General features: G+C 45.5%; 1 protein-coding gene across 7 annotated transcripts in view; it reads right to left on the reverse strand.

The window, feature by feature from the left end:
• Window positions 1-2,041: 2,041 nt before the first annotated feature.
• Window positions 2,042-16,596, reverse strand: part of LMO1 (LIM domain only 1) — a 65,879-nt gene continuing 51,324 nt past the window's right edge. For all 7 annotated transcript variants that reach the window (XM_065685891.1, XM_065685889.1, XM_065685888.1 and 4 more), the window contains 2 exons: window positions 7,097-7,222; window positions 2,042-2,471 (listed from right to left, as the gene is read on the reverse strand). In XM_065685891.1, coding sequence (XP_065541963.1) covers window positions 2,366-2,471; window positions 7,097-7,222 — 232 coding nt within the window. In that variant the 3' untranslated portion in view covers window positions 2,042-2,365. The remainder of the gene's footprint in view (window positions 2,472-7,096; window positions 7,223-16,596) is intronic.

The following is a 16,596-nucleotide window of genomic DNA, read 5'->3' on the forward strand; positions in this document are numbered from 1 at the left end:
GCACATAGCAAAAAAACCCCACCAAACCACTGCTATCCCAAGACACGTCCAAATGAGCCCAGCTCAGATACGCCTCCCCTGCAGAGCCAGTGTGGGGACTCGTGCACAGCAAGACATGGTTCACACCAACCAAGTGCCATTTTCAGTCATCCAACAGTAGAGTCGGATTTCCCACACTAATGACCCCCTCCTACAGCATGCTCCTGCCCTGGGGTGACATTTCTGTGGCTTTCCCAGTGATGTATGAGTGCTCTGGCAACTGCAGAGCCTTTAGCTGGCATTAGCCAAGCAGCTCTGAAAAGCTACACTTTCTTCCTCCCTTTTTTCTGAAGTAAGGAGACCTCCTAAGCCAAGAAAAACATGCTTCCAGAAGGTTTAAGTACCATTCTCCGAAGGACTTAGTTTTCAAACTGGTACCAAAACACTCCCTAAAAATCTGAACTAAACCTGAATAACCCCCTCAGCTTGTTTGGTGAGCTCTCATCCTCACCATGGGACAACACACCCTCACGCTGCCATTGCCTCAAAACCCCATGGGCATGTGGTTAGACCATCCCTGTGGAGCACAGGTAGAGGCAGCCACCAGGCAAGAGCCCATTTCAAAGCAAGGAATCAAAAGGTGCAGGCAACAAGCTGCTCCTTCAGTAGCCCTAGCATGGCTGCCTGCAGTAGCCTGTACAAAAAGAATACCAACTCAACAGACACCCCCCCCCCCCCCAACCTCAACGGGCACTGAAATGGAATAGCAATTATCACTTACCCATAGGTGGCTATAGGTGGCTTTTTAATGGCTATTCCATTTTTACAAGAATAAAAGGAGATGGGGTCACATATTTTATAATGGGTCTCCCAACCCAACACATCTGTTTATGAACAAAAATCACTCAATTAACCCACGTGTCTGAGGTAGCTTCAGATGACAGGTAATATTTTGAAGCATGCTAAGCATCTAGTGGTGTTTTGCTTCTGTTTAGCTATTATTCACATGTACATAATACATTATACACATGTACATAAAAGCATCTCATGCAACAGGCAGTGCAGCACCACCTGCACTGCATTTGGCATTTGCAATTCAGAGAACACGTACATGACCCAGGACCAGTAACGGATTAAGTCACATAAGAGAAAAAGTACTTGGTGTCTATTTATTAGAGGAAAGAGAGGTAAATCTAAGATAAAGCAAGAAGACAAAATAAATAGAATTGCAGCCATCCTTTACAGCTACTGGTGCACTGTATTAAAGTGGCACTCACCATGCAAAGAAATGTGTTTGGTACAGTCCAGTGGCTTGCACATGAATTGCATAACCTTGAAAATCATTGCACAAAGCATCACAGCAGGAACACAGTCGAGAGCTTGTCTGCGGGAGACACTTCCAAATCCGATCGCTTTCGTAATGTGGGAGGTCAAAGCACCTGGCACAGAGTAAGCAAAAAGGGCTGCAAAAGGGATGCTGCATCAGCACCCAGCCATGTTTGAACCCTGACATCAGCTCTTGCAGCAGCTCAGACCTGAAGAAGCAATGCCCCACAGGCAAACCCCTATGCCCATCAAAGCCTTGAAATGAATGCTCTGGTCAATGCCTGGGCACCTGTTGGCAGGGCTGGAGGGAGCCTGTTTCTCACAGCCTAGACCGGAGACACCAGATCAGCTGGCCAACAAGCGCTCCTGGCTGTGGAGATGCTCTGTCTAAATCCATAGAGGTGCAAAGTGAGATGCCTCTCAGCCGGCAAGGCACGCACAGCTGCCTTGGTGGGACCTGGTCACCGACACTGGTGATTCCCAGCCATCACCCTCCCACAGCTCATTCCCTCCCATGGTGTGTGCAGCAGGGGTTTTGACACAAGTCTCTGCACGGTTCAGGTGGAGAGGTCTAACTGCACCAGCATGTCTTTCCCAGTTTGTGTGTTTGCACTCCTGGCTCTGCTTCTATTCATGCAGTGTCCAGGGATCTGTGTGTGTATTTCTAATAGTCTGCTCAACATCAAGCACATGAAACACAGCCTTTCACCACACGGGGAACAAACCACAGCTAAGATGACCAGGAAACATTCATAATTTTTAATTCACACCAGTAATAAAATTGCATTACATTTTTCATAAAATAAATGTTCCAGTTTATATACAGAAAACAGACTGTACAGAGCCCTCCCCCAGACCCCGGAAACTCACAAACATACAGGCAATGCAGTGCTCAGCTAAGCAGGCACAACTGTACATCTAAAATTGTAACTGCTTTGTGTTGGGGGGAAGTACTACAATGTATATAGTCCTCTCTGGACCGAGAATTAGAAAAATATTGCAGGCAAGCTGACAGGCGGCCGAGCGCCCATCCCACAGTGCTTCCGCCAAGCAGGGCTTGTTATTGAACCTGGGACTCGAAGCTCCCGTTCAGCTGCCCTTCCTCATAGTCCATCTGACACAAGATCATGTTGTTCTTCAGGAAGAATTTGTCTCCCACACAGAATCTGGAAGAGAAAAAGAGTTAACAGGTGTAAGTGTGAACAGAGCTTAGAACAGGGGACTTCAGGGCCACCTGGGTCTGAAGGTGACTCTGGGGACTGGTGCTTGATTTCCAGCTCTGCCAGTGGTGCCAAACCCCGGGAAAGCCATCATCCTTCCCTACACATGCTCTGGGGTTCTGCTGTCACTTTTCCTGGCACTGTGGTGCTTGGCTCCCAGGCCGTGCTTGTACAAAGCAGCTCGGGGAGTAGGTCTCTGCCAGGTCCTGTGCCTACAGCTGGAGGAGACCAGGAACAGTTAAGGGATTTGTCCCTGCAGAAGAGAGGTCCCTGCTCTACAACCAGGAAATCAAACGGGCAATATTACACAGAGACTGTTTGAAGTTTTTTGCTGGTATCCACATTTCCACGGTTCCCTCAGGTGAGGCAGTATTTACACTAATTTCCAGGCAAGGACTGGCTATTAAGTCCTTCCTCACCCCCTTGTGTACAGTGCTGAACAATAAATAGAAATTTCCTGGTGGGTGGACTCCTAACCTTTATCTTCATTGAGCGAAGGGCACTGCTCTCTATATACCATGTAAATTGTTCTGTTTGTCTTGAAGTTGACAGAGAAGCTTGTGATATTTAACAATTTTATTTGACCATTAAGGTCAAAAAAGTTCCAGATATAAGATCTGAGAGGTGTGAATTGACAGCCAATAGCTTTTTCTGCCCTTCCTGCTTGCTCAAGAATCAGAAGCTAATCTTTATTTCTTAAGAGAACAAATAATGCTCTTTGCACCCAATTCAGGGTCTTTTTTTCTATCCATCTCACTAGTGAGGCAATGACAAACCAGCGCACAAGGCTGTGTCTCCCTGCTCCAAGCACTGAATCTTAACTCAGCCCAGGTCCCTAAAGCAGAGAGGCACCCCAGTCACCATACCAAAAGGTAGCTCTGAATAGAGGGGAACAGGTAGGTACCAGCCTCTGGTAAGGATGAATATTTACTGGGCTTTGAAGAAAGATCAGTGGAGATGACCCCATCCTCAGGAGACTTAGCAGACCTTAGCAGAAGGTCTCCCTGCTCCGTGGAAGAGGTCTGGCAGGAACATTGCCTCCTCCTTGCCTAAAATGCTTTCTAGATTTGTAACTTGGGAAGCTTTAGGCAGAGCATCTCCATCAAACTGAGTATTTTCTGCTACAACAACAGGACTGATCATTTTAGAGCTTCTTTATAGGTCCAACATGGGCACAAGTTTTCTCCAGCCAGACATCTGCGAATATGCTGATTAATTTGCCGTGTCGGTACAGAGAGAACTGGGCATTGGTTCTCACTTTCTATGATTTCACTGGAGACTGTCCATCATCTTCCCTCTGCGGCACATGCTGCAGTAGTTCTGAAACTCAACCTTGTTTGTATATTCAAAAAGCTAAAAATTCATCTCAATTTAAATTAAGAGCTTTTATGCTAAAAACTGTACTGCACACTTTTCTTAACATCACCTTCCCCACCAGCAGGTTTACTCACTATAAATATATAAACACAGATGCTTGCTTTTTGCTACTTATATCTACTTTAGGTACAATACAAATCTCTAGGAAGAGAAATGCAAACATTACTCTTGCCACCAGCATCATCGACAGCTGTCTCTTGCCAAACCTGGCCTGAATCTAAAGGAGCCCCAAGGAAGAGCTGGAGAACTAGGGAGTTGGGGGGTGTCTGTGTGTATAAGAGCACATGGGAACTAAAATGCACCCTGCCATTTCTACAGGGTGAATTTTCTTCTGAGCTAATCTACATTTTAGATAATGGCAACACAAGCAGCTGGATTTCCTGCAACCCTTGTAATACTATCCTATTAGCCAGTTACAGCAGTGACAAACCTTTATTCAGTATTGTGATAAGCAACCTTGACTTCATAACAGTTTAAAGCATGGCAGGCTGAATAATGTTGTAGGACTTGCTGCAAACCTGATGTTTTGGAGAATGAAGCTATCGAAAACACTGCACACGTGGTAAAAATATTAAGGGATTTTGCTCTGATATTTAACCCTCTACACAGAGTCTAGCTATGGAAGGACAAATAAGCTGGAAAAGAACTACAGAAAGGTTTTCATAATCAAATATTTTCATGGCCGGAGAACAAGGTAGTGGTTCAAGTGGTGTTTCTAATCAGAACTAGTTTTGGCATCTACCTCTGCAGTTTTGATGATAGGGTTACTTAACCTCACTGCTCTCAGTTCCGCTTCCGATATTGTTTGTAATGGGAGCACTTCCATTCTGCCCTTTTCATCCAAGGGTAAGACGGTAAGTCATAAAAGTTTGTAGCCTACTAATCTCATCCTGAAATAACAATGTCCACATAGCTCTATGCTGTCTGCTCAGTCCATCTTTCAGAAAAATTCAGTGGCTCCCAAACTGGGCAGATCCCTTGTGCATCAGAGTGCACCTCTGTCAGAACAGAGGATTACCTGTGCTTTCCAGCCAGGCAGCAACAGTGCTGGAGATCATTTTGAAGGAAGAGTAAAGCAGCACTTAGCACTGAGCACAGTAACAGTATTAGCAATCGCAGAGGGAAGAGAGGAAATGAGCTACTCTGGAGCCTTGGTAATAAAGAGTGACATTTAAAAGAAATTCTTGAAAATTAAAACTAGGTGGAACGCGGCTTTTCCATGACAGAAGCTAGCACCAATAGCTACGCTGTTGATGACCAATACTCATCCTACCAACTCTGGGGCCAACCCAGCTCTCCTGCCTGTGCAGCCCAGAGCCGTGACTTGCCTCTGGAAGGGACACTTGGGTTGCTGTAGCCCTAGTATCAACGTGGAGTTTGGGAGCATCCCTCTCTTGCCCGGCCCTCATGGGCAGGCTGAAGCCAGATGTGGCAAAGCGCTGAGCCCGGCAGCATCCAGACGTGCTTCCGAGCCTGGAGACAAACCCCACAAAGCACCAGCAATTCCAGGGGTGTGGAGAGAGACCACCCCGCGAGGGAAGGTGTCAGCCCTGCACACAGTCACACGCTGCTGATCGGGAGCTACGGCTGTTCCGGGAGCGTGTTTAAGAGAGGCAGGACAGAAGTGGGCAGCCGCCAGCTCGAGCAGGGCTGCGCGAAGGAGCCCGAGGCCCGGAGCCACTAGATGTCACTGCCGGCCCGGCGCTAACCGCGGCTTCCCGGCGGCAGCGAGCACCGCCAGCGCCGTCCGCAACGGGGCTGAGTAAAGCCACCACCGCTGCTCGCGGCCCGCCTGGCTCTGCTCCTCCATGCGGGGGCACCAGCTCGCTCCAGCCCCATTCATCCCCGTGAACCGAGCCGCGGTCAGAGGGCAGGGGAGGAGAATGAGACCCCAGTCTGCACGGTCGCGTTAGTGCGAGAGGGGGCTCGGGTTTGCATTCACGCAAACACACGCTGTGCATGGCTGCTTCATTATAGACTCCACTGTGTCTTTTGGTCTAGGGTGGGCAATGAGATCTTAAGTCAGGCTTTTAGCTTGGTATTTACGGGGTTCTCCGTTACTGGGTTCTCCATTTTCACACGAGTTTTGTCACCTCTCTCACTCCTTCACATGGGAAGAAGTTCTTCCCTGTGAGGGTGGTGAGGCACTGGCACAGGTTGCCGAGGGAAGCTGTGTCTGCCCCATCCCTGGCACTGTTCAAGGCCAGGCTGGATGGGACTTTGAGCAACCTATTCCAGTGGAAGGTATTCCTGCCCGTGGCAGAGGGATTTGAACTGGATGGTCTTTAATGTCCCTTCCAATCTAAAGCATTCTGTGATTCTGTGACGAAGCATTGCCTCCTAGTTTCATCTTTGGGAAACACAACCAACCACAAGTCAAGAACTGGAATACCCCAGCACAGCCCTTGGGCCCTGGGCAGTCACTAAAGCCTGACTAAACAAGCAGTAAGAACAACAAGCACCTTCAGACCTGTCTTGGACATGAATGGATGCATCAGAAGTGACTGTGACTGTGTCATGTCTGGTTCTGGGGGCTGGAAAGATTTTTCTTCCAGCCTTCCCAAATTCAGCTGGCTACAGGTAGCCCAAGTGAAACTTTGTGAATGACTCTTTATTATATCCCTTGATGTGCATTTTCCACTGGGTAAAACCCAGAAGAAATACACAAGCCCAATTAAATATTAAGCCACTGAGATCCCCTATTAATTATGAACATTTGTTCTTAGCGCTGAAAACGGTTTATCTAGAGTATTTTTCTCCTTCCTGTCCCTTCTTTTTCTCCTTCTTTGCCGTCCCCAGTTTTGAGTCTCTGAGAAACCTAATTTAAGCAAAATAACATCAGTTTGCCAGAGGAAGTCCATTCTCCATAGTCTATGTTTTGCAAGGAGAGTATTTTCTGAAAGGACACTGAAGCAGTTTCTTTTATGCAGCAGCAGCTGTGCTGTGTACAATTGTGGCCCGATCTGCAGTCTGTGTGCTACCCCTCGCCCCTCCAGCTCCCACCAGCTCCAAGGGGATTTGCAGTAAAGGGGCTACAGGTACATACATCACCCAGGTCAGCCTAATAAACCAGCCTGAGCCATGCCAGCAGTCTGTGAGCCCCAGACAGGCAGCATGAATCAAACATTTCCCCTGTTTTGCGGGCAAAGGTATAAATTAGTTTGTGTTTGTGTGCATAATGACTGTGTCCTTACCGCTGGTTGCAGAGCTGACAGGCAAAGCAGTCCAAATGGTAAACATTATCTCTGGCCCTCATCACCATCTCAAAGGCAGGGATCAGTTTACTGCAGGCAGCACAATTCCCGGTGGTACCAAAGAGCCTGCCAAAGAAGCACAATCATTAGAAGGCATTTTAATTAAATGGTGGAAGGACTAATTAAGTGTAATTAGCAGTATCAAATACTGTATTGCACCAATAAATAGAAGTTGCAGTCTCCATTTCGCTGACCAACCAGTGTGCAGGAACTTGGGATAAAACTGCCTGGTGAGCAGGCTCTGATTGTCGAGATGAAACTTCATTTGGTTTGCGAGCCTAGGGCTAATTTGCTGTCTAATGGAGAAAAGCATTAAACACTTACAGCACTATTTTGGGGCTCACAAAATTTCAATCAAAACCTATCTGCCCCTCTGCAGCAGTGGGGTAGGTGCTCGGAGCCACCCATCCTCCTCCATGGGTGCTTGCCCCATCTGAGCTCAGTGGAAACCTAACGGAGGGATAGTCTGGGAGCCTCTTACAGCAAGATGCAAGACCTGCAAACTTTGCCAACCCCGGCAGGCAATGCTATCATACAGCTCAGGGAGAGCCTCACTTACCTGCTGTTTACAATGAAAAAACACAGTTTCTCTTGCAATGAGTACACAACTATTTTGCAAGGCACCTCAGAGAGCAAGCCCTCCTCCATGGCTGCGTCCCCCTCCTCCCACCTCCATGTCCCTCCTGGGAGCCAGCTAAGCCCTTCCACTGCGGCCTGAACAGCATGCTCAGCCGTTCCACTTCAGCTCCCCGGTCCTTGAGGACAGCCCTTCAGCACTGGAAGCTTTGCCATTTTCATCTTGGCTTTCACTATCTGTCTCCCCAGATGTCTGCTGCTGTTACAGCTCCCGCCGGGGGACTCAACCAAGACTGCAGCATCCTTCCCCCAGGCGCCTTATCCAAGATGTCTCTGCAGACCCCTGTGCACGCCAGGGGCAGCACGCCACTGCAATGTTAAAGCCACATGAACCGGCTGGGGCAGGGATCAACAGGCTGACAAAGCCAAGTTTCACCAAAGACTGTGGTCAGTACACATGTGGTTAGTTACTTCGCTTAGGAGACGATAAAAATTGTATTTGTGGGGGGATGAGCCTCAAGACATACGATTCCTGCTGACCATTAGCTCTGTGCATGCAACGCGTCGCTGCCTGCAGACAGATTTGGGCTCGTGGTTTGTTTCAAGCCATTGGGTCTGGCTGATTCCACAACACAGATGAGAAGCATCAGGAAAATCTATAACCAATTTCTAAACCTGCAATTTGCCAAGCTAATCAATACTAATTATTACTGGCCAGTAATTGTGAATTAAACCACCCAGCAATGTTATAGAAACCTCACACAACTCTCCCACCCTCCCACAGCGCTGCGCTCCTGAAGTCAGCTTGCTCTTCAGCTAAGAAAAAAGGCTACCGTCATTTTTCATTAGAAGTGGTATCAGTGGTCTTTCATTAGGCCTGGCTGGAAAACCCCAAGACTTCCTATGGAGAAACAGCACTATGTTTGTCCTGAAAGCCAAACAATGCAAACCGAATAGGAAACACTTGTGCAGGACTGAAAAATTGCAAAGGGAGTACCAGAATTTCTTCCCCCCCCACTCCATCATATGAGGGCTGAAAGGCAGAGGAAAATCCCAGCTATATAGCTTGCTATACAGCAAACTCAAGAGGCTGCCCCACTACCAACTTCTGGCAAGCTGACTTGGGCTTGCTCCTGCTCCCCCAGGCAGGCAGGCAGGCAGGGGCGGCTGCTGAGCATGGTACTTTGCTGTCTAACATCAACAGACTGGACTGCAAAAATGCGGCACTGAAAAGCATACAGGTCTCCACCCCAAAACGCCCTGGCTCTCATTCAGTACCCACTTACAAGTCAAGGCATTAATACAGACATCCCTCCTTTCCTTCCCCAGCACAGCTCCCTGCTCCTACAGTACCTCACTTGGGCATGGCAAAACCTGACAGCTTTTGCCACGGTTTTGCCATTTTCCATAAAACCAGGCATCTGTTTTTAGAGTACCCAAGTCACAGTAAACTTAAAAAATGAGTCCAATACGTTAGGCAGGGAAACTGGGAGGTTAATCCTAGATATGCTCTGTGCCCAGCACTGCTACATGCACAAGTATAAAATATCCATTATTCATTAGCATCACAGTAGTGTGGAGCTCAATCTAGATTAAACAAAATAAAGGGGCCCCAGACAGCACCATTTGCATTGTTAAGCAGGCGCTTTTCTTCAGCCTTCAAATAGGAGACTTTTCTAAATGGAAATGATGGGGAAATTTGGACAGATGTTCACTTAACTATTTAAACAGTTAGCTTAAGAAACATGAAAAATTTATTTGGCATCGTATTCACCTGTCTCCTTTCAGGGGTTTTGGGGGTAAACCAATTGTTAAACAGCTTTGACTGTTTGCATAAGATCTGAAGCTTATGTTCTGTCCAGATGAAATCGTGTTGCCTTCTAATGTCTACACAAATGTAGCTTCCAGCTAGTCAGCGTGCTAATCTTTTTCTCTTCTATCAAGTTTTGCAGTCCTCCGTACCATCCCTCTTCCAACAGATGAACATTTCACACTTACTCTAGCACCGCCTAATTTTAATCTGCTTTTCAGGGAGTGATTTAGAGCCTTGTATATTCACTATACTTCTAAAAATATGCTGTAACTTGTAGCTCACTGAACATGATTTTATTTTCCTTTTTAGTCTACTGAAGAAACAGCAAAATGAACACAGGCTTTTACCTTTTCTTGTTTGCTTGTAAAAAAACCAGCCTCCTCTGATACCTACTTACCCAGAAGTTACTTGAGCTGAAACTTTCTTTGGTGGGGAGCTTAACATTGTTGGAGGAGGGAGAGAAAACAAGAAGCAGGAGGAAAATACTCCACTGCAAGCCCCATCTGTAGTTACATTTAAAACAACCCCACAAGAACAAACTGATCTGCATTCTGTCCCCCAGACACCTTCATAACAGATGCAATACTCTTTTGCACATTCACGCACACAAAGTTGAAGCACATTAGAAAAAATCTATCAGAAGATGCTCAGCATCTACTTACCAGCTTGGAGCCATTGGCATAAAAGAAGCTGGAAATACAGAAAGGTTTCAGTTTAGAGTTGTTTTGCTGCTTCTTAAAAACCCTTTTTTTCATCTCCCTTTGAAGTTGAAAGGCAACAATTTTTAAGCACAGATTTATTCCCCCTTACGTAACAGGAAGACCTAGCCAGCTTGCAACTAGGCATAGGCTATGCAGATTTAAAATTCAGCACAATTAAACTTTTACCCTGTGGTAGTAATTATGTTTAATGGCTCTTAGCCTGAACTTAACCATGCCTATTGTTGTCAGCCAGTCTAAAAGCAGGAGTTTGTCCAAGGACAATTTTCTGTAGTTTATAGGCACACTAAAACCCCCGCTATGTACTGTTCTCATTGGCCATTGATGTCAGTGTGTATAGTAAAAATTAAAGCTAATTGGCATACAGGAGCAGCAGTGAATGCAAATGAATTAATGGGAAAAGAAGGGAGCGCTCCTGGAAGCAGAAGGAAACTGTCGAAGGATGCTTTTTATGTACTCTTGTCTGGGCTAAAGAGTAGTCTTCTGCACGATGGCCCAGACCTCACCAGCTCTGTGAATACACCTGGAGTTAATTCTAACAATAGCAAAATCACAGCACCCTGCAGGTTTTTTTTTTTTTCTGAAAGAGGAATGGTTAAGGGTCCTTACTGTGGGGAAAACAGTAAGAAACTTCTCATGTGAACACAGAAAGTTTAGCACCTTTTAACAGATTTCTCCTTCTCCAACCAAAATGTGCGGGGTGGCTAAACTGAAAACCAAATTACCTATTTCTGTCACCACTAGAAACAACAGTCTGTTTTCATCACTGCCTACAAAGGAGAGAGTCCCCGTTTCTTTTTCTCCTTATCCTGGTGTCTGACTAGCTAGCAGCTTGCAACCAAGAGGGAGAAAATCCACAGAAAGAGTGAAAATTTTGGAGCTGTTGACTTCACAGGAGACAAAAAAAGAGGAACCAGAACAAGCACATATAAATAATGAGCGGTACAGAAAGGATAGGTTAGGAGTGCCAACCACATTTTTTTAAACAGCACAAGAACAAGATAAGTTCAAAATTAAATTGCCGAGTTGAGATTGATAATTCCCCCGAACAAGAGGCTTCATCAACACTGAAGGGTAAGGACTGTGAGTTGAAAAAGGACTAGGCACTTACCTATACATAAATATCAAGGCCAAGTTGGACAGAGCCTTGGGTGGCATGCTTTAGTGAGGAGGTGTCTCTGCCCATGGCAGGGGGTTTGGAACTTGATGATCTTAAGGTCCTTTCCAACCCTAACTATTCTATGATTCTATGATTCTATATTTGTACATATTGTATACAGATACATATTTCTCTCTATATTTGTATACCCAGATTATCTGGATATACAAGTTTTGGAAGAGCTACCAAACCTCATGCTCATATCCTCACTAGCTAGTAGATAAAATAATTTTCCCCATACACCTTCCCTATATGCCTGCTGCATATATTTCCTGCTGTAGGACAAGACTTGTGTTACATACCTCAAACTTACCGACATCAAAAGAAAGTGTTTTGCCCTTGCTATTTGAAACAAACCAACAGCTAGTCTTTGAGTAAGGATGGCTCTTAACAGCTTGCAATCATTATCTTTCCCATCTGTGGATATTAGAAATAGGCTGAGCTAAAAGTCTCATTTGACCAAAGTACTGAATATGCCAATAATTAGGAGGAAAATATGCCAATAATTCAAGGAAAGCCTGAACATCACTTAAAAAGATGAAAATATTAAGCTTAAAAGCAACTTCAGACTTGAGGTTCCCAAATTCCCTGTAATCAGCCTTTGTGTAATATTCAGAGAAAGCTGACAGGCATTTCAGCATGTTAAATACATATTAGCTGGTGCACCCTCCCACCCAGGATACCATCCCTTGTCAGCTCTGCAGTGGGAAGTCATGTCAGCTGAAGGAAAGAAAACGCATTTTGATACTGATGAAGTTGGTCAAGCTGTCCTCCCATGAAGCCTTCAAGTTCAATCCCAAAGAATTTACATCTTGCATGCCGAAGGGTTTGGCAGTCATGGATAGCATAGCAGGAGCTGAACCAGTGCGGTACAAAAAAAGCCCTCTGGTCAGGTGACCACACTAGTTCAGAGATTACTGGGAATAAACTTCAAAGTTCCTCAAGGGCAACCGTTTTCAGCTGAAGAATACATCTGAATGTTCGCTTGGGTTTACTTGCTTGGTCTCTGCCTCTGTACTTTCAGTAAGTAGATAGTTACAGTGGGGCTGGGACTTAGGAGGGAGAAGTCCAAGTCTTCCTCCCCTGTTCCAGTCTTTCTTAAGGGACAACTAAAGCCACTGACCAAAAAACCCAACTTGGCTGTCTCTGGCCCTGCTGAACACCTACACAACCACATCCTCTTAGGGTACTTTAAAAGCAGCAGTCATAAAACCGAAAGGTTGAAACTGCCAGAGGCATACCACCCCCAGGCTGAATTACTCCCACAAGCTTTCTGCTTTACTGGGACATTGTGGAGAAGGAAAAGAGGGTAGAAAAGGCAAATGAACAAGCCAAACATTGCTTGTTTATCCTGAAAAGCATGGGCCATGAGAAACTCCTGGACCAGCTACTATGCAAAAAGAAAAAATCATCTGTACTTTAACATCACAAAGCACAGCAATGTTGCCAAGACACACTGTATTTTCAGTCTAATTAATCCTCCTTAATCTGTATAGATACTATGTGTAGAAGTGAGGGTATCCTACCTAGCATGCAAGACACTCCTTGTTGTGATGCAAGAACAGCACTTCAATTTAGCAACATTTTTAGGCTCTGAGCAGACACCATTTGTTCAGCTACACTGCATGTATACCTCCCCTGCTCGCGCTAAACATATCCCTTGACAAGCAAGCAGGACATGCTCTCGGTGCATGCATGCACACTACTCTCCTCTGGTGGAAAAGAATCCCAGCTTCCGCAGGCTAGAGCTACACTCGAGTATTAGTGATGTCTCTGGTAGATTAACTTGAATTCTGCTAGCTGTGGCATGCACTTCTCAGTTCCTGAAGACTTGTGTTTCCACATCCAGCTGTGATTTAACGGCTTGGTTTAGGACCTTTGTTACTGACTTGGGGAAGCCCATCAGAAGGAGGGCATTTGCCGGCATCCTCATGTGCCAGAGAGCACGGTGCCTGTGTTTGGGCAAGATTGCTTTTCATACCCTACACCAAAACTAAACCCTGCCCATCTGCCAGACACAGAACACTTCATCTGAAGGGCTAATAGAATGAACCTGCTGGGGCAGAGCAAAAACCGGTATCCAACAACTGGAAAGCCCAGTACCAGGCATGTGACTCATTTGGAACAGGAGCTGCTAAGGGTGGAGTTCAAGCCTCCATGATACAAGCAGCTCTGAGGGGTGCCAGGGGATGGCAGTCCTGCTGGCACCTCTCTGTCCCTCAGACAGGGTACAGAGGGCTGATCAATCCACCCACCAGAGGCACCAACACTGCATTCAGGTTGCGGGACTGATCAAAACATGTGGGAAGTCAGATAAAAAAGAATTTCCATGAAATCCATTGTGAACAGCATTAGGGCTCTCCAAGAAGCCCTTCTCTCTTACTGATTCACCATCACTTTTCAATACAGGTTTGGGGTTTTCTTTGGAGTCTAATTAAAGCCCTAATCAGTTTAAATGATGAAAAACCTTCCCAACACCAGCATATCAAGCACGCAGAAGCGACAGTTCTGCTCCTGTCATAGCGAACCTGACTCGCCTTTGCTTGTGCTAGGGCACCATGCTGAGTAAAAAGGAAAAATCACGTTCTTCATCAGCACTTCACAGTGAAATTTAAGTTGTCAGCTCCTCACGGGAAATCCTGATGTAACACCCAAACCGTCCCTGTGAACCGGAGCTTGGTGAATGTTTAATTACGCCCAGGAACAAACACATATTGCTGCGTGGGGGCTGTGAGAAGCCATCCAAGCTGCATGCTAAGCTGCTCAGTCCCAGAAGCGGCTTCTTCAATAGCATTTGCTTATCAAAAATAATTAGAGGTAGGAATGCTGGAACTGTGATTATGAAACAAATGGTAAATCTATTTGCTCAGAAGAAATGTATCGGAAGATACATCTAGACACAGCTGGAGACCGAGGTGATACCGCAAGGATAACAACTCGAGATCCAATTTCATCTTTCATGATTAAAAAATGAGCAAGAAACTGTTTTATGAAATGTGAAGGTTAACAAATGTTCCTTCACAAGCAATGACGACAGTTTATCTTTTGAAACAAATGATCGGGCTATGGTCTGCTAGCAGCTCCTGAAATACGTTTGAAAGACTTCTTCTAAAAACCCACAAAGGACCAGTGCATGCGGCCAGCAGCCCACCATGCTGCCAGTGCTGCAGACAAAGCTGGCTCCAAAGCAACACCAGCACAGCAGGGCAGGAGCCAGCCGCCCTCCCATCCCAGCACTCTGCCCCACACCAATGATAGAAGTCCAGAAGTTCATCCCTGTCCCCAGTCCCTGCAGCCCAACAGCACCTACCTGCAGGAGGGGTGGCACAAGGAGGGTCCCAGACCTGTAAACTGGCAACAACTTCAGCTGAATTTCTAAGCTGCACAAAATAATCCAGGAGCCCTTTCTGTCTATAGGTAAGCACCTATACATTGCTGCCTGCCCAATGATGAGGCAAATGGAGCCTGGTGCTGAGTGGTAACAGCTAGGTCTTCGGAGCTGTGGGCAGGAACAGGCCTGCTACAGGCTGCTAGATGGGAGAAAGCACATCTCACCAGGTAATGGAGCACGTATTCCCAAACGACACAGTCAGCTCACAGCCAAATTGAAAGAAACATCAGTCTACAAAGATATCGTGAAACACCAATTTTTTCTCCTGGTCATTACACAGCAATATTCCTTTTGGGCTTCAGATATAAAAGATGCATATATTTACAGTTACGGGTGCAGAATCAGTCTAGCTTTTCAATTTTCACATGATGGCTGACCTACTAAATACCAGTGCGATATTAACCCTGTTCTTATTCAAATGCATATAGAGGAAGTGGCCAACAATAAATTCCTTTGACTGTCCTCTAGGTAAAGTGCTCCCTTTCCTGGTGCAAGTACAGTGTGAAGTATGAAAACTTAATTTTAGGAATGAATTCTACTAAAATTTGACTACTAGAACAAATACCATGATCTGTTTAATGTGTTAAAAAAGAGATGTGGATAGGGGCTCTAAAACCATTAAAGTGAAGGCATTATATAATGATGAGAATGTGTAATTCTTCAAGAAGAAAAATTCAAATTAACAAGAGTGAACAATCAGTAGAGAAATGGTAATGGCAACTTTAACTCCTTCTGTTAACAGAATTAATAGTTAAAATTGAGAAAGAAATATTATGTGTGGAAGGCAACAGAAGATGTTTTAAAGTAGAAACATAGCTTTACACTTCCACAAAATATGGGACTGCATAGCAATGCCCTTACTCCTAACCTGAAAGGGTTCCTTAGCATCAGGAGAACAGAACCCAGGAGTTCAGCAGAACCCAGGAGTTCAGCAGAACCCACCCAAACATACTGTAAAGCTAAATCTATTTATTAGCAAGAACACAAAACACCATAGCTGTAAAGCTGGCTAAGGAGCTGAATGCTAGCTAACAACTGTGTTACAGAATTAATGTAATTCCTTCCTAGCCAAGTCCTGGTCAGATTTCCTGGGATATGACAATTATATTGTTCTTTCCAACAAAAACAAGTAAGAAACATTTCTAGTGGACAAAGCTGCTGTAATGGACTAAACTCAGAGAGAGAACAAATTTTTGAAGTAAAGCCCACATAAGTCTTCCCTCTACAATTTAACCATGCTGCACAAATAGCAACAGACTTCCCCCATGGTGGGCCAGGGACTATTCTAACCCAACAAACGGAGGCAGAGGGCTACAAGACCCCTTTCAGGCATAGAACAGGTTTGTTTCAGAGACCACACTTAACTGCTTGCTGTGACAGAAGCTGTATGGACATGGGCAAACACTAGCCCAAACTATTGCCTTCGATGTTTTATGTTGTGAGTTGCTCTCTCTTCTCAAATGTTTCCTGGGGTCTACCGCTCCTGGCGGCTTTCCCATCTCTAGCACAGGGTTCTGGTGTGGCCCAGAAACTCGTGCCACCTAGAGACCAGTGAGAAGATCACAGATTAAGCTTTCCTACCTTAAAGCAGCACTGTCAGGACAAACCAAGGAAAGAAATGCTCTACAAGTGCAGTAATAAAGAGTTTCGTCTAAGTTTAACAGCATCAATACTGCTCTCCTTCGGCACTTTAAAGTGATGCCACCCGTTATTTTTGTTATGAAACTAAACCAAACAAAAATCGATATAGTGCTTATTAAACGGACAAAACATGGGGTAGCT

This window comes from Lathamus discolor, chromosome 6 (genome assembly GCF_037157495.1).
Source record: "Lathamus discolor isolate bLatDis1 chromosome 6, bLatDis1.hap1, whole genome shotgun sequence".
NCBI classification, from domain to species: domain Eukaryota; kingdom Metazoa; phylum Chordata; class Aves; order Psittaciformes; family Psittacidae; genus Lathamus; species Lathamus discolor.